The sequence below is a fragment of the Leopardus geoffroyi genome, chromosome A1 (genome assembly GCF_018350155.1).
Source record: "Leopardus geoffroyi isolate Oge1 chromosome A1, O.geoffroyi_Oge1_pat1.0, whole genome shotgun sequence".
Classification (NCBI taxonomy): domain Eukaryota; kingdom Metazoa; phylum Chordata; class Mammalia; order Carnivora; family Felidae; genus Leopardus; species Leopardus geoffroyi.
The window spans coordinates 161,796,833-161,816,284 of NC_059326.1; the positions used below are offsets into that span (position 1 = coordinate 161,796,833).

The 19,452-nt window shown below is 33.7% G+C and overlaps 1 protein-coding gene across 1 annotated transcript in view; it reads right to left on the reverse strand.

Moving 5' to 3' along the window:
- Positions 1 to 2,520: 2,520 nt before the first annotated feature.
- ST8SIA4 (ST8 alpha-N-acetyl-neuraminide alpha-2,8-sialyltransferase 4) overlaps positions 2,521 to 19,452 on the reverse strand; it is a 99,367-nt gene continuing 82,435 nt past the window's right edge. Inside the window, 1 exon segment of the mRNA XM_045499420.1 lies at positions 2,521 to 4,149. Coding sequence (XP_045355376.1) covers positions 3,867 to 4,149 — 283 coding nt within the window. The 3' untranslated portion in view covers positions 2,521 to 3,866.

Genomic DNA, 19,452 nt, shown 5'->3' on the forward strand with positions numbered 1-19,452 from the left:
TTTTTTCTCCTGCTATATACATTTGAAACACTTGTGCTTTTTGCCTACACAAAGAAACAGTATTTATTAAAAGGTGCTACTTAAATGGAGACACAGGGCCTGGAGCCACAATCTGAAAAGTCTAAGTCAAATACATTGCCAGCTTCAAAACTTTTTTATTTTTTAATTTTTCTTTTTTTTTTCTTTTTTTAAGATTTGGCCATACTAGACCCTTATTGACACTCTAAGTATGAACAATAGAATTCAGTTATAAAGTAGATCCCTCTTCAGGTTAGTAACTGAAGTCTCAAAAGAACTTCTTTATTCTAAAGTGGTCTTATCTCCAGAGTGCTTAACAGCACAGCCTCTGAAGATGTTAGCATAACACAAATCTAGTGCGTGTATATTACAGACTCTGTGTATATAACACAGACACACATATATAACATTGTATATATGCATCACACATGTCTATTTGTACTATATAGATATATCTATAGCACATATATAATAAAATATCTATTTCTAGGTGGGCTTTATTTGGATTTTCTTTTGTCAGATATGCACAATAACCCTCTCTCACTCAATTTTCAAAACATTGGTAACTTGATAAGGTCTAATGAGGAAACTTTCAAACTTGTAGAGGTAACAACTAACAATACATAACTCTTCCTACACCTCTTCCACAATTATAGATACCCCCAACAATAAGCACGTGAAAACAACTCTTATGAACCAAATACCACATTGTGTGCATTATGACTAACTGGCTCAATTAGAAATAAATTACTTTGTTCACCCTCTTCCTGTGGAGAAGTTTGATAACTAGTTGGTATGTACACTACCCATAGCATTATTTAAATAAATTTCTTATGTAAGCATATATGTAGAAATTCCCATTAGCGATTGATATACATTTCATATGATATACAATACAGAAAGACATTTGAATGCCCAGCACCTTCTTTGAGACTCAAAAACTTCCACAGTAATTTCATCAGTCCCATGGGCAGAATCACGATTTGCCCGGAAAATCTGTTACTGATTCTTTTTTTTTTTTTTTTTTTTATTCGAGCAACATAATATTAAGTATAGAACAGGCTGGGTAATGGTGAAAATGTTTCCATGACCTATTCATGTCAACAGCACAGTAACAACCATGTTCTCTAAAGGACAAGAATCTTTCACAATCAGCTGCCTGAGCATTGCCAGGTACAGGGGTAAATTGTGAAAAAGAAACAAAAAATTAAAGCTGTGAACATATGACAGATAGTCTCAAAAGAAAAAAAAAAACTCAGATGTTTCAAGTACATATGTATAATTTTATTTTATCATGATCCCTTTTGGCCCTTATTGGTTAAACGGAATTCTTCTTCTTCTTGCTATTAGTGATCTCCTTGCCTTATCCCTGTAAGAAGGCCACAGTAGATTGTGGAGGTGGTGGGGTGAATGGAAAGGTATACAATAGGGAATGAAATGGTCTTGTACAGTTTGTTTTCTTTGAACACTAAATACCTTTAATTGAATTCATTCTTGAGTATTGAAAGTTCCCTGAGATGAACAAAAGTAGTCTCAGTCGATACTGAAGCCCTTTTTATATGCTGAACATTTTCAGAACTGGGCAATTTATTTAGAGAACACAAAGTATAGGGTAACAAAGCAATGCAAAGCTAAAAAGGCACTACTCAATGCATCTATGAGATAAACATTAATGCACAAAACGATGAGTGGCTGGATGCTTTTGCTGTGGCCTTAAAATTGTTGAAATACATTTGTTGAGAATGCAGTAAAAATGGCAAGGTTCCTTGCTGCTGCTTTGTAAGACATACTTTTAATGAGCTCTGAGATGGATAGTACCTACCAGAATTTACTTGTGACTTCAAATTTTCTATCGAATTCAAATTAAAGACTACTCCAACAACTTACCCACAAATAGTAAAAATTAAGGTTCTATAAATCACCTACTTTGGATTTGTTACATAAATCAGACTTTTCAACTTTACATTCAAAACATGTGCCTAATTCTTTTAAGATTTCCATTAGGTAATAAGAGGTTAATGATAAAAGTGCATCATGTTCATAGCATTTTTAGCTATGTATCTCCTTTATGCATTCTATTTTGTTTTCTTAGAGACACATGAATTCTAAAAAATAGGATTTTGAAACCCAAGGTTCTCTTATATTTTTAAAAATAATACCATGTATTATTAATATATTAAGAACTGTACTACTGCGGACATCCTTTTCTATGATTATATATATATATATATATATATATATATATATATATATAATCTCCATGCTATTTTTTCTTTTTTCAGACTGTCTTCCCTAAGAAACAAAACATACATGTTCCCCACACTATTTCTTCTTTTCTTACACTGCCTTCCCTAAGAAACAAGAGGTCATCTAAGGGTTTCAATCCAAGAGTAGAAGTGGGAACACAGCACTCCTGCTTTCTAAATAATTCACTGTCAGAATTACCTGCTGCTGAAGTAGAAATTAACAGAAAACTGGCCCATTGGTCAATTCTATCACATGTTAAAACTTTTTGAATCACTTTATTAACAATTTCATGTGCTTCTTTGAAAACACATTAATGTAGTACTGTGAATAAATTTAACCACAGAGAAAATATTGGTCAATTTCATTCACTTGAAGTGCAAAATGCTGACACAGTTTCATTATTAAACCTCTTAAAAGTAATCATCCCTGTTTTGGAAACAGCATTCTATTAATCACGTTATTTCTGCACTAAGAAAACTTAACAGTAATGTAAAGAGAATGCCAATCTTTCCATTTGAGTAATAAGGGGAATATCAAAGAACTGGAAGTCAGATTTCAGCCCTATCAGTCTGACATTTATCCTAAAGGGCAAAATGCTTCCAGAAAATTATTATGAAATGTAAAAGTTATGGAAGTCTTCTTCAAATAAAAATAAAGTTTGAGTTTGAAAAATTCAACATATTTAAAGACAACTTCTGTATTAGTAGCATCATAATATATTAATATATTATTTTCATGAAAGGAGAATGGTTTGTTGTGTAGAAACATCAGTATAATCTTTGGTACCAAAAGTACTTTTTTTTCCTGCTAATTTTACCATCTCAGATGACATTGAACATCTTTCCTTTAGAATGGCTCAAGATTACTGAGTGGCACAGTTTAGCTGGTACCTTCTACACCACGGGAAAAACTCTGGAGGTTTAGAGTTGTGCAAAATAAAACGTTTTTACAAAGTCATTGTGTGATTGCTCTTTAAAAATATAAGAACTTTAAAAATGATTTCTTGAAGGTTATTTATCTCATTCATCTTTATCTCAGAAAGGATTTCTAAGCACCCAATACCCAAACCAAAAGAGATTCCAGAAGACAAAAACAAAAACAAAAACATAAAATTCATGATCAGACTCAGAGTCCTGACTGAAGGCATTTACTTGAGTTGTTTAATCTTATGGATTTCACTGCTCCAACTATTTCCATCTTGATTTCTTCTGACAAGGATGATTTAATCCCCAGGGCTGGGTTACTCTTCTAATGTGCTTGGCGTTGCCGTGGCAGCCCAACAGTGATGAACATATTTGCCTCATTAACTAATGACAAGTGCATTGTTGGATCTTGTAAACACTACTGATTATACATTCAAACTGTGTTCTTAGTGGAAGTGGCACTTACTAGGACCCTTGAAGTCGAAATATGTTTTTTAGAGCACTTTGCAGGTATTTCATCAGCTGGTAGCGGATTTCTCATAAATGTCCTTTATCACCTTTCAGATAATTGGTGGATACTGAAACTCAGTCTTGTTCTGGATCCTATTTTCAAATCTTAGGAAGCATCTTCAGAAAAGAAGTGCATATTCAGTTTGTTTGTATGTTTTCAAATGTGCTTTATTGCTTTACACACTTTCCTGTTGTTAGTTTCAGGGCTCCTCTATTATGTAGCACATTCAATGTTTTGAATTCTAATGGCATTCTGTGAGGACTTGCATTGGAAAAGTACCTATATTTTAAGTCATCGTAGTAATGATATTTGACGGCTTTTCCATTCAAATCCTTAGGGAATGGCCAGAATCCATACAGGTGAATTTCATCACAGAATCTTGTGGCAAGTGTATACATGAGGAGACCTGTGCTGGGTCTTTTGATGGGAACTTTGTTTGTCAGCCAGTAACTGGAAAAGAAAACACACACACACACACAGAAGAGAAGAATTTAGAGGAACACACAACATACCCTACAGCAAAGTATACTATGTGTAATTAAAGTAAATCAAATTTGAAAAGTATCCTTATGAATAACAATCAAAAGATTCCTGAAGAAATATTTAAGCATTTAGAAATTTAATCTCTTTATATTATTTTCTCTTATCCTTTATTTCCTTATTTTTGATGTCATATAAATAAACAGGGGACCTAGAAAGTATGTAAATATTACTGTAGAATCTCATATTCAAAATGAATTAGCACCAAATACACAATATACAGAATAGAATCTTCTCTGAAAGTGTTAAATATGACTATAAAAGACACAGTAATTGGGCAGAGATTGAGTAATTCTCCTAGAAAAAGAAAATTTGAAACTTTGCCCCTGGGTTTTTCAAAATCTCTGATATTTCAATTAAAAATCCAAACAAATGCTTCACTTGCATTATACTGACTTATTTCATTTCAATTGTCCAAATCCCATTTTACTAAAGCTAATTAAAAATGTTGCCTCAACCCACAGAACGACGACATAAAACAAATAACATATGAACATAAACAGTTCACCACTTATTCAGTTTAACACTTTGTTAAATAGGTAAAATAAATTTAATGCTGATAGGTATTTTATACTATTCATTTTCAAAGGTGATAAAATACTCCAAAATGTTCAGATCCATCATTGTTGTCAAACTTTGTTCACCTGAAAAGCATGCAAATTCACAAGTTAATCATCACCCCTGGCAAAGAAGGGGGTTTCCAGTATTTCTTGGCATATTCATTATCTCATGTGGAAACAGCTAAAAGAGGAAGGGTATAGATTTTCTATAACTTTCAAGGTTGTCCAATTATAAATAAAATAAAGTTAATAATTCTTTTTTTTTTAATTTTTGTTTTTACTATTGTCTCTTATTTGGGGAAATATATACCCTGCCATCCAAATGTAAGGGCAAGATTATATAAAATTTTGGTCATTGCTGTGTTTAAACACTTGCCTTGGATTTACACAGTATTCTTTCCTTTGTCTTTTTTTTTTTTTTTTTTTTACTAATTTATGACGTTTTCCAGGGGACATCAAATACATCTAGACTACTGAATGCTGGTCAAGAAATATTGGACTTTTAAGCCTCCCTACAAACATCCAAAACAGGGAAAAGATACTTATCCATTATTGTTCCTCTTTTTTTCCCCTTCATTTCTCCCTCTCTGAACTAGGATTGACCTTTCACATCTTTTAGTTTTCTAATTGGGTAAAGGCCACGTGCTAAATGTTTTGAGCCATATGAAATGCACTATAGATCTTTTGTAACAAAAGTTTTTTAAGAAAGCCTATTCTGGGGGCGCCTGGGTGGCGCAGTCGGTTAAGCGTCCGACTTCAGCCAGGTCACGATCTCGCGGTCCGTGAGTTCGGGCCCCACGTCAGGCTCTGGGGCTGATGGCTCAGAGCCTGGAGCCTGTTTCTGATTCTGTGTCTCCCTCTCTCTCTGCCCCTCCCCCGTTCATGCTCTATCTCTCTCTGTCCCAAAAATAAATAAACGTTGAAAAAAAAATAAAAAAAAAAAAAAAAGAAAGCCTATTCTCAGTAAAGAACATTTGGAAGGAGTCTTCAAAGAAGATTATATAAGAATTTTCTCATAACACAAAGGTAGCTAATGAACGAAAACCATAGCGCATGCATTGTTGACATCATGAAGAAACCCAGATATTGATTCCGTGTGAGAAGTTTAGTTAAACTATGGTTTGAAGGTTTTGAAGAGACTGATAGAGACCAAAGCTGTCTCAGCTTTGAGAAAGCAGATGTTCTAGCATAGAATGATTCTTATTGGAAAATTTTGTAATGTGATCTGTGTGTGATTACAGATGTCAGTTGATGAAGTTGGTTAGTTTTAAAAAATGCATTTATTTATAAATTTTTAAAACAGGTGAAGCAAGTTCAAACTCAGTCAAAAAATGATTATTTCCACCAATGAATGTCAATGATTAGGAATAGTCTGACAACATGAAGTTTGTGCTGAATTATGTTATTTCTAAAGTGAGAAAAAAAAAAGCTATCAGGAAATAGTATAATGCCATAGTATTTATATGGGACTCCAAGGTCACATTATGTGTGACTTCAAGAACACATTATAAATAAACACTTTGCATTTTCTAATTCTGGAAAGATTTCCTGAATATTCATTCAACTCTGATCATTCATAGACAAAATACCAAAGCAACTTTTTTATGTAATACAAATAAGCAATTATAGTGTTAGGGGGAAAAAAAAAAACGCTGATGGCAAAATTATTGGCCTAAATGTTTAAAATAGTATCACAGACACATAGTAACTCAACCTTTTTTGATCCAGGGCACCCCATGTGATACCACAACAGAAAATCAGTGAAGTCATCTCCTTACCCTCAAACGCCTGACATCTAAAAGCTAGCAGGCAAAAGAGCACAGTGGAGACATTAGTACATCCAGAAGAAAACAATAGAAACATGTAATTTTGGGGACAATTCTCAAGTACGTGATGTGACTTCAGTGAGGTTTTTATGGAGGAAGTAAATTTGTAAATTTTGGAATAGGAAAGATATACCTAGAATATTAATTAATTAATATTAATAAAAATTGTGTTTTGAAAACTAAACTCAGATCACAAAGCATCCTATTTGAAAGTAATGGGTAGAGAGGCTCTAGAAACTTGTTACTTTTATCCATGCAGTTCAAACACTGGTGTAAATACACTTTGCTTTAGAAATTCTAAATCTGTCTGATGTTTGGCTTGAAACAATTTGAATAATTTCAAAGAAAATTAACTACCCATTTTCAGGATATTTTTGGAGGAAAAGAACAAAATAAATGCCATTTATCAAACAGAACTTACTAAATGGTATCAACATGTAACAGATAAGTTGAAACAAAACCTTCAAGCAGTTGAGAACTAAGGCCACAGTTAATAACATTCTGTGAAATTAAAAAACACAGGAGCCGATCCAAATATAGTCAGTAGGAATTTCCTATGCACTTATTATAAATCTAATGTTGGGCCTGACGTTCTATAGGCCAACATAAATTACCGATATTCAGTATTTGCCCAGGAGCACATTCCATATGTGAAGAGGACAAAAATGGATATTCTTTTTAAACTCTATTAGCACAATCAGTTAGATAATATCTGCCAACTTTACAAGCCAAAATCCAGAGAACAATTTTAAAATCCATATCGCACATTATCTACTTATGTACAAGCTGACATTTAAAGACCACAAATTTCTTATAAAGAGTTAATCAAAAATACAATGTTAACTTAAATTTTAAATCCTAATTAGGAAGATATTGAACTAAAAATAATGCATTTATAAAATAATGAACTATTTATATTCTAATTCAGGATAAGCTGTTCTAATTTTTATCTCAAATTCATTTCTCTTGTAATTTCAAATTTGGCAATATTTTCAATTCAGCAAATAATCTAGTTTCTCTGTATGTATTTCTTTTTATAGAAATTGATATTTTTCATCACAAAATCAATGCAGCTTCCCTGTAGAAAATATGAAGAAAAAAATGAGGAATAAAATATTACTTATAAGTCAACTACATGCAGATAACTACTGTTATAATGTGCTGCATCCTCTTATTTCTCTGACTGTTTTAGTCTTAATATATCATTCATAGACATACATAGAATATTTTTTCACCAGCTAGGCTAAGTTTTATTTCAGATACTATTAATTCCCTCTCTCCTTTCCTCCTTCTCTCCCTTTCTGCTTTAATGTTGTAATACTCTGTCTTGTTGTATGAAACAAACTCACCCTGGATTTTATTGAACATTTCTAAGTTTTTATTTTTTTAAGTTTATTTATTTTGAGAGAGAGAGGGAGAGCAAGTGGGGGAGGGGCAGAGCCAGAGGGGGAAAGAGAGAATCTCAAGCTGACAGAGCAGAGTCCCACATGGGTCTCATTCCCATTAACCATGAAATCATGACCTGAACCAAAACTGAGTCAGACGCTTAACCAACTGAGCCATGCAGGTGCCCTGAACATTTCTAACTTTTTATACATGCAGTAGCCTCCATAGGTCTCACTACTTCTCACCATGGAAGCTCAGTTCTTGCTAAGCCAGGTGTCTTACCTACTCTCCCTCCAACATATCCATTGTTCTTATTTCAAACAAACTTAGCAGTTGCAATGTCTCTATCCACCAAATCTGTGTCACAAGAAGTGCGTATGAATCTGTGATATCATATATCAATGCCTGAGTCCTTGGGCAAGCTACTACTTCTCTTCCTTGGGCCTTGGTTAATAATATTAAGCCTGTAAGGTTGTCATGATAATGTAAGAGAGATAGTATGTGTGGAAATCATAGCAGAAAGCTTGACACATAGTAAGTAATACTAGTTGAATTTTAACATCTTCCAGAAAAACCCACTCTATTCCAACTCACACTTCTCTCTTGATGCCTTCTGTAACTATACGTTCCCTGTGGTCATGTCATTTAACCTCAGTGGGCATGTTTCCTTAGTTGAGAAACAAAAGCATTTGACTGTGTGGCTTTGGAGTTTCCTTCATCTGTAAGATGCCATTGGTGTTTCCCATCTTCTGTCTCCATGAAACTGCACCCTGCCTGAAACTGTGTGAAACACTCTTGGTCCTGCTGTGCTACCTGCTCCTCAGTCTGTTCTCTTTCGCTTTTTTCAGGTGTCAATAGACTGAAAAGCAAAGAGAGTACTTATAGTAGTTTTGACATTAAAGCCAGCAATAGGTTAGATTTTTATCTCATATTACAATTGGGTAATGATCACCTGATAAGCCAAAATATATTATTTCAGGCAGCCAACATTTTCTAAATAAAAGAAAAAAACCTTATCTTCAACAGCATTCCACATTTGATACACTCATGACAGTTCACACTCAACATTTTGGCAAACAAGGAATATTAATTAGCGTTTATATTTAAACAAAAAAGTGTAGAAGTTTAGAAGTAATAGGTATTTTTTCCTCTTAAGATATTATTCTTTCAAAAATCAAAAACATGGAAATTTCTATATAAATATAAAATAGAATATAAAAATATATAATAAAATATGCATAAAATATAGATCATATATATTATATATGATATAATATATATATTAAAATATCCTAGAATATAAAGTATGGAATCCCACTGTTCCAGTTTTAATGTTATATTATATGCAAAGTTTCCATTCATGAGCCCAGTGATTCTTTTATCTGGAACGCAATATTGAAGTATATAGCATGAGGTGCTTGTTCACACTACTTCTCCTCTCATATTTGTCTTCCCACAACTGAGCTTTGTGCTTGTTTCCCAGAAAGATTCTGTTAAGGGTAAATAATATGGCTTCTGGGTCTGAAATGTCTACAGAAATTTGAGATATTGTTTAAAAATTATCTTTCCAGGGGTGCCTGGGTGGTTCAGTCGGTTGAGTGTCTGACTTCGGCTCAGGTCATGATCTCACAGTTGGTGAGTTCGAGCCCTGTGTTGGGCTCTGTGCTGACAGCTCAGAGCCTGGAGCCAGCTTCTGATTCTGTGTCTCCCTCTCACTCTGCCCCTCCCCTGCTCATGCTCTGTTTCTCTCTCTCAAAAATAAATAAACATTAAAAAAATTTAAAAATTAGCCTTCCATAATTCATCTTTGCAGAAGATGTTGGCATTGCCCCAATTCTGTACTCCATGTCTCCAAACTAATTTTTAATAATATCTGGATATTGTATATGAGTTTTTGAATATTCTGTCCTTCATACTTGTTAATATGTTGGTTCATTCTTAGAAAAAGTACATGTGTATAGGCTGGCTAATATAACACTTAAAGCAATCATCCTTGGCATATTGAAATGGCATATCTCTGCTGTTTTTTTTCAACTGTTCAAATTATCCTTCCATCATATTCCCAGTCTGCAATATGCTCCAGCATGTGAATTTACTTTTTAAAGTATAGAAAACTTAATTTTGTTTTAAAGCTGTTTTGGTTAAGTTCATAATACCTCTTAAGATTATGAAATAGCCCATCTTTCTATAAAAGCAGGGTGGATGATCATTTCTTAAAAGAAAAGAAAAACAAAACAACACACAAAAAACCCACAAATAACAACAACAAAAAACTTCCAGCACTATACTCACAGAGAATAATTCAGTCCACCATAATTAATCCTTATGTTATTCCATTGAAAGAAAAAGTAATAGATGCTTAAATCTACCTTGATATGAAGCATATTTCAAGTTCTTAGGCAAGCTAGGAATAAAGTCAGGAATATAGACATAAGCAGTGGCATAAAAGGTAGCAATGGTAACACTAATTAATTGAGAGTGTATAAAGGACCAGAGACCATGTTAAGTACTCTACCTATGTTGTTTTTCTCCTTTAATCCTCATCACAAACCCATGAATGGATGTTATTTCACAGATGGGGATATCGAGGCTTCACAGGTTAAATAACCAGTTTAAGGTCATGGAGATTGTAGGTGACAGACTGGGTTTTAAACCACCCCTATCTGGCTATGGTGATTACAATTTAAACTAAAAATGAATGGGATTCTTTAGCTTCTCAAGAGAATTCAGCTTGGAACAGTAATTCCCCAGAACATTTTCAACATAGGGTTCATATGGGAAAAAATAAAGTTCTGTATGGTGTTTTGGTGATTAATAGTCTGGTGTCAATGGTGATGTATTTTACACATGTAGCTTTTTTGGCTTTTTTGTTTCTTTCAAAGGCAAATAAGAGCTGACCAGTATATAGGACCCACTTTTCCCATGAACACTCTCAAAAGTGTTCCACGTCAGAAGACGATTTTGTAGTTTCAATATATAACTTACTTAACCACACTGCAAATGTCAAAGGCAATGACATTGTATCAAAGGGTAGGGATTTCCATGTAGATATGAATAAGCTTCTTAAAGTATTTTGATGTGTTATTAAAATGCAGGAATTCATAACCTCAATGGGTCAGTTTGTCAGTATTTTTTCTAGGTGCCCTTTGCATGCAGAGCTCTACATTATTATACTGACCTTCATAAACCTGACTTATCAGAGGCATAGAGTTTTCATGGCATGGAAAAAGGAATAGGGATACTAATTTAGGCCCAATAATCTCTATATTCTATTTGGTTCCTATTTATGTTATTTGGTGTCCAACACAAGAATCAGGCTTTGACCTTAATTCTGAATTTCAGCCCTCTTTTTACCTGGCCACATGTGTAGTCTGGTTGAGCACAGATAGTGATACAAAACTCAAGATCTCCTCTTATTATATTGGTTTTGCCAAGTGTCTTATATTTTATCAGTGAACATATAACTCTTGTTATTGTAATGTTAGTAATTATATTTTATACTCAGAGTTTTAAAGTACTTTCACATGCTGCTCATAAAATCCTGTTATATATGCTGCAGTATATGTTATCATTTCTACTGTGCAGAAGGTGCAGTGAAAAGCTCAGGAAGTAAATAATTTGTCTGATTTTGCTCAGTCAATATGCTATACATGGTGTGCTGGTAATCGTTTAACAGCCAGCAGTCACTAACCAGGGGGAAAGAGTTGCTGAGAAAGAGTTGCCTTTGCCAATTTCTGTGGTGTAAATACTCCCATCACAGTTGATTTCAAGCTACTGACCTGACATCAGTGAACACTGAGTTGGGAACACAATCCACTCTTGCCAGCCAGTATCAGCTAGCTCCAGTATACCACTGGCTGGAGAACACATAGAAAATATTCTTCCTGACCTGTCTCCCCATAAGGTCTGCACAAAAAAATTCAACATTAAGGAAGCTTACCTTAGAAAAATTTCCAGGTAATTATTTATTTATACCTCACTTGTAAAGAGAGAAGATGAGGGTATAGGTTGCATCTTTTTAAAAAAAAATTTACTTACTTATTTTGAGAGAGAGAGAGAGGGAGGGAGACAGCGAGCAGGAGTGGGGGGGGGGCGGGGCAGAGAGAGAGGGAGAGAGAATCTCAAGCAGGATCTGCACTGTCAGCGCAGAGCCTGATGCAGGGCTCAAACTCACCAACCATGAGATCATAACCTGAGCCAAAATCAAGTCAGACTGCTTAACTGACTGAGCCACCCAGGTGCCCCTAATTTGCATTCAATAATGTAAGATAATAGAGAAATTTAACATTATTATATGATGAAAACAGAGATGAATGAGTCTTCTATTTTTATCTCTTAAATATAATATTCAGCACCGTCCTGGATATACAGCAGATACTTAATGAGTGCATATTTAATTTATTCTTGCTGGTGTTTTAGAGATTTGTAGTGTTAATAAAATGGAACATACTCATGGTTTGGCAATCTCGGAGTAACAATATTTAATAGTGGGAAAAGCACTGGAAAAGTTGGAGTGCTGGCTTTGCTTTACCTTAAACTAACTACATGATCTTGGGCAAACAACTTAAATTTATTCAGCTTCAGTTTAGTCAACAATAAAATGAGATTTTTAATATGGTTCCTACTACATCTAAAACTCTCATTTTTAAAAGGTCACAATTTCTGAATTCAGATTGAGGAGCATGAGAGTTAATCTATTTGTAGCTGGAGTCTATGTTTTGCTTGTGGTGATTAACTACTCCAACTTTTATAATGTGTAATCTGATATCACATGCAGCTCATCTCTTCAATAATGTTATAGAGCCCTTTGATAAAATCACCCTGTTAAAAACTTTAATATCATTTCTAGTTCCCTATATTACTCGTATCTAGAGGTCGAAAATTTTTCTCTACATAAAAATTAATAAATTGTTTTTTGATTATTTAAAAATTATAAAATTATCCATCACAATTTCAGAGATAAAGCTAATGGGAGAATAGTGTCCAAGAAAATGGAATCTTGCTGAGACGTGAGAAAAATTAAAAATAAACAAAGGGGATCCTTTAGACTTTATTCACCACGAAAGAAATGCAACTAGAATTTAAATGGATCACTACAAAACTATATCACATGTTGATCTGATTTTGGTGAAGGAGAATTTGAAAAACAATTATAATATACAGATTAATTCTATATTAAATATATAAAAGATGGGGGTTCCTGGCTGGCTTAGTTGGTGGAGCATGTGATTCTTGATCTCAGGGTTTTGAGTTTGAGCCCCACATTGGATGTACTTAAAGTCTTTAAAAAGTCTAAAAAAAGAGTACTTAAAATCTTTTAAAAGAAGTTATTAAAGATAATATATTTTGGAATTTCTCAAAGATAATGCTTAAAAACTTGAATTGGTGCATGGGGGCTGTGCCAAAAAAAAAAAAAAAAAAAAAAAAGTAGATGTAAAGCCACAGGTTTTAATGACCTTCTTTTTTAACACAATTGAAGTCTGAAAGACAAACTGAAATTTATAATCTGAACTTGCAGAATGAGGAAGTAGTGGCATCCAAAGGTGAAATACTGGAAACAGAAGGGGGATGGTCTTTTGAAAGATGATGAAGGAGTTAAATAAGGTTAATGCTAAACAGCCTTATGTAGGATCCTCCTTATGAGATCACATTGCTTTTTGAAAAGCAAAAATTATGGAAACTTTTCATTTTTCCTATTAATATGAAAAGGAAACAATGAAATCATTTATCATAGGACATGGGGTCCTACAAGAAAAGAAAAAAAATAATTAAAAGCAAGTGGGAGTAGGTAATCTTAAAGCATATCAAAAATGGGTTAGATATTGAAAGATAAAAATGATAGCAGTATTTTATTCATGGAAATTTTTTCTCTACATAAACAACTTCCAAGAAGGCACTTAGAGATTGTATTTCCACATTCCCTAGGTAACATAAGACAACTTCCTAATAAAAGTCCCTTTTACTATGATAAAATGTAAACAACTCTTCTAATGGTCTGATGTTCTTATTTTAGCTTGATTTGGACAATTTACAAATGGGTATGCCCAGTTTTCATCAATAAGTCAGGTTACATTAACCTTCCAAATAGGGATTGTGCTAAAATCTATTTCAAGAGCGGTCAAAACTATAACTAATGTGATCCATAATCCATTCGATAATGTCAAATGCTTGCTAGCTAAGTATACAAACTAAACATCAGCCAAAGATCAGACTTCTCAAAGCCCAGTGAAGGAACAGAATCAAGATAGCCATAAGCAAGTTCTAAGAAGTTCTTTAAAGCTTTCCCAGCAAGTATCAAAATAATCACATGTGGGGAGGTTAGTCAAATGTAGATCATTATTCTCTATATTTATTCCTGCCATAAAGTGTGCAATAGTGAAGGGACTGCCCATTTAGACAATTGCTTTGTCCGTGACATAAATTTATCACTCAATAAACAGCTTTCTATGAGCATATAAGTTGATAAAGGGGCTTCCAGCTGAGGGAAAAGCCCCATAAAAGAATATCACCAAGGCAACACCAGTGATGCAGGCTTTGGGGTCTGCATTATATTCCAGAACTGCCTTCACTAGAAATACTACCGTTGTAATTCTCCTCCACCAGATTAATTAGGGGAAATTTTATATTCCTATCCCTGAAACTTTGAAGGGCTATAGGTGGTACATAATGTTTTCATTAAGTCAAAATATTAATAAAGGCTTGTGTATTTTTCCCTCCAGATGCCATCTCTTTTTGATGAAACTCCAATCTGATGGAGTCAATGCTAATTTTCCTCCTTTTACTCTCTTTCAGCCTCACTGAATGCCAATCCCTTCAATACATTTTTAAGTAGAATAATTTAATTTATAAATCACATTTATAAACTAGTTGTTAAATGAAAGTCCACTAGTAAAAATAAAAACAAAACAAAACAATGTTCTTGCACTTCTGAGGAAATAAAACAATCAAATACAGCCGTAAAGACAACTACATTATGCAATATGCTATTCTTTGCAATGGAAAAGTATAAAAGTGAAAACAGTACTACAAAATCAAGCTACTGTGTAACTAACTGTACTTTAACTGAGATGTGCACTGTTGAAAGAATGAAGTTGTACGCCTTCATCATACCATATGAAAAGAAGAACTCAAAATAGATCATAGACCTCAATCCAAGAATTAAAACTCTAAAACTCTTAGAAGGAAATACAGGAATAAAGTACGATGACCTTAGGCAAAGCTTTTTTTCAGATAGCAACCAAAGAAAAATTAAATTGGATTTCATCAAAATTATAAATTTTTGTGCCCAAAAGATACCATCAAAATAGTGAAAAACTCATGGAAGAGAATATTTGTGAATCAGATATCTGATAAGAGACTTGCATCAAAATTAATAAACTCCTATGAGTCAATAATAAAAATACAAAAACAAAACAAAACAAAAAAACCCCTAAATTTTAAAATGAGCAAAGGCATAGGTATTTTTCTAAAGAAGATATACAAATGACCAATATGGATGGACAACATCATTAGCTATCACAGAAATGTGAGTCAAAACGACAATGAGATACTTTTTCATACCAACTAGGGTGGTTATAATAAAAAAGACAAATAATAGTAAGTATTGTCAAGGATATTATGGAATTGGACACTCATACATTGTTGGTGCCTGTAAATGAGAGTAAAGTGGTATAGACCCTTTGGAAAACAGTCTGCAAGATCCTCAAAAGGTTAAATATGAAGTTATCATATATGTAGCAATTGTACTCTTAGCTAGAAGCTTCTTGTCTCAACCAAATTGAGTTATGCTTCTCTGAGCTCTCTTTTCAAGTAGGCCTCTCCTTTGGCCTTCTGTGTTCCTCCTTAATGATTCTAGTGTTTAGCAAGAATCCTATTCAGTTAGTTCAGGTGAGAATCCCTCCACCCTTAATATCTGATTATCTGTGTTTCAGTTTCCTGATCTGTAAATTTGAGGCAAAACATCTTACCTTCTGGAATATTGGAGAAATTGGATGATCTCATACAAATAACAGTTCACTATAAATTATGAATTTTATGTACAAATGCATGTATATCATGTTGATGCATATTAAGAAAGTCAGACACAGTACCTATGCACATACCTATAGAATATTCACTCAACTAGTGAATTTGAGTTTAGTTTAGTTCTTGTTTTTTTTTTTTTTTTTTTTTTTTTTAAAGAACTTGATGGATTATTGCCTGCATTATATACTAGGGCCAAATCATCTAACAAAACAAAACAAAACAAAACAAAAAGCCTAATAGTTACTTCTTTTAAATTTGATAAATTTTAACAAGCAGGGAGAAATGATCATAAGGTTTCCATCTAGAATGTGAACTATGCAGTTTAAATGAATATAGCAATCATGAAATTCACAGAAGTTTAGAGGCACTGCCTAAGACAACCATTTATTTTATGTGATTTGTTTTATTTTCGTTTTACTGATATAATAGAATTTCAGGAATGAGAGTCAGGAAACTTTTTTCCTGACTCTTTGAATGACAATATAAGTTGATAGAGATAATTAGCTCAGATTTCATAACAATAAATTTATCAAGAGGGTGAAACATAACTTTCTTTAACATGGAAATGTAATTGAAATGGCTTTTTGTTTTTGTTGTTGGTGCTCAAGAGGAATATTTCCATAATAAAGAATCTGAAATCACTTGTCTGATGATTGATTCTACTTGGGAAAAAAAAAAATCTGAAGACAGGCAATCTGTGGGAGTTGGTTTACAAAGCATGTGTACAGTATTCTTGACCATCTGTTTCTCTTTGTGTTAGTACATTCATGTAATATTGTTTTGAATGCTGACTCCAATTTCATTTAAAAACCTCCTTCACGCACAATATATGAAAGAATACAGAAAGCAAGAGATGAAATATGGAGAATATATAGGTTCAGAAAAGAAGTATGCACTACTGGAGAATAAATTACATTTAAATTTTGGAATAAAAGGATTAAGTTTAAATATTTTTAAAATTTTTTTAATTTTAATTTTCTTTTTTTTATTTTTCAGAGAGAGAGAGACAGAGTATGAGCAGGGGAGGGACAGAGCGAGAGGGAGACACAGAATACCAAACAGTCTCCAGGTTCTGAGCTGTCTTCACAGAGCCAGACCCTCGGCTTGAACTCAGGAACTGTAAGATCATGACCTGAGCCAAAGTCGGATGTCTAACTGATTGAGCCACCCAGCCACCCCATGGATTAAGTTTCAAATATTAAAAAAGTTCACACTGGTGCACCTGGGTGGCTCAGTTGGTTATGTGTTCCACTCTTGATTTCAGCTCAGGCATTATCTCATGGTTCCTGGAATGGAGCCCCGTATTGCAGAGCCTGCTTGGGATATTCTCTCTCTCTCTCTCTCTCTCTCTCTCTCTCTCTCTCTCTCCCCCCCTCCCCCACTCACACTCCCATTCTCCCCCTCCCTCTCAAAATAAATAAATAAACTGAAAAAAAAAGTTCACACTGAATCTCTAATGGTATTGCTTAACTAATAAAATACCTCTAAAATGTCTCAGTTGCTATCATAACATTCATACTTTCAAATAAAGAGGGTAAATGAAATGCTACACCAAAAAGCTGCAAATCATTAAAATTCATGGACACTCTGTTAGAGCAGTCCTGAGGGTCCTTCATTTTGTATTGGCATGAAAACAAGCCTTTCATCTTTGGCTTATCAGTTGTATATAAAAGCAAACTCAGGAGTTTAGGGAAAAAGCTATATATCCAAGCAACATTTAATTATAGAATCTAAGAGAGAGAGAGAGAGAGAGAGAGAGAGAGAGAGCGCCAATGTAGGCCATCCTGTAGAGTTCCTTAATTAAATAAGAAAATATACCAAATGAGTTCCTGGAAATGGCTGCCTACATGTGAGACCTGATAAGATCCTTAACTAGCTTATTAAAGCCAGTGATTATTTCACTGCAAATGGGGAAACAGGTGGATTTCTGGAGTGGTGTGGATGTAGAAGAGCTATAATAAATGTTACAATTGTTTTGATTGGGTTTAAGTCATACTGTTTATTTTGAAATTCCAAATATAACTAAAGAAGGACATGAGATTTGGCAGTTTTCAAAAGGGGCAAGGTTTAAAATAGCTTTAAGAATGGTCTATTAATTCTACCTAAAAAATTTTTATAATATTAACATTAAGCTTTCTCAGTTGGTAATGTTGAAATGTAGTAATAAGCATACAAATAAGAACATTGATGGCTGTCTTTCAAAGTTCACATTTTGGTTATTATATTCTGTCTGTAGCATATGGAGTTTCCAAATTCTGAAGTACTTAAGAATTCAGTTATCTAATCCAGACCAATTGCCAATTAGTTTGTCTCATAAACGTCAATTTAAAGAAAGCAAAAAATATTCACTATGATTGTTCTTCCCACAGCAAGAATTACCAGGTCAGAGAGAGGCTCTGGAAGGTGCACAGCAGTGACTGAACTCCAGGCATTAAGTGGTCCTTTAGGTCTGACAACTGGTTATGGTAAGGAAAATAATTTAAAAGTGGAATATCAGTATATAAATAAATGTGCAACCTATAGCTGTAGAATTAAAATTTAGCTGTCATAGGTAGATTTTTTTATCATCTTTTTTTTAATAAAAGAGTATTTAACTAATTTATACCTTGTAGAGTGTTCTCCCTAAAACTGAATTTCCAGTAAGGCTCAATTTAGGTTGACTATATTAAGGTCAAAAATATAATTGTAATCTGTATAATTTATATAAAATATAATTTGGCAGAGTAAACAAATCCTTGCCAGAAGTTTAGCTTATTCCCTTCTCTCTTAACATTTAATCGTGTTCTCCATTTCCCAAATTAGTTTTCTGTAGAGTTTTCTGACCAGAGACAAACACAGGCAACCTGATACATATACTAGTTAAATACCATCTCTTCAAAAGTTTATGGAAATTGAGTTGGTTTGTAATGACCTAGAACTATTTTTTATATGTGGTGCTCTAGACTAAAGAAATTGAAACTACACTACAATGCTAAGTGATGATCTTCCGGTTTTTATTGTTACACATTTTGGCCAGTTTCCTTGTTCCTGGTCTTTTGCCCACACTTAAGAGCTGACTACATATTCCACTGTGGGAAAACACTGCTCCTTTTCAGACAGGACTTCTACATAAGTTTCAATTTCCAGTTGATTCATCAAAACAAAGCTGGTTCAGAAAGGGGAAAAATTACAAATTGCTTACATCTGTTCAACCTAAAACATTATTCACAATCTTCCAGGGATGATGTCTAAACCATCTGGGGAATATGATAGGTGTTTGGGAAAAAAATATCTGTCTCAGTGCAATGGAGAAATGAAATGTGTGAAAGTCTCAAGGTTACCTCATGGTTCAGTGATGGCTTTCAGGTACTTTGCAATAGACAAGTTCTAAATTTCTATATATACAAACTAGAAACATTAATCTACTCAATTTTACA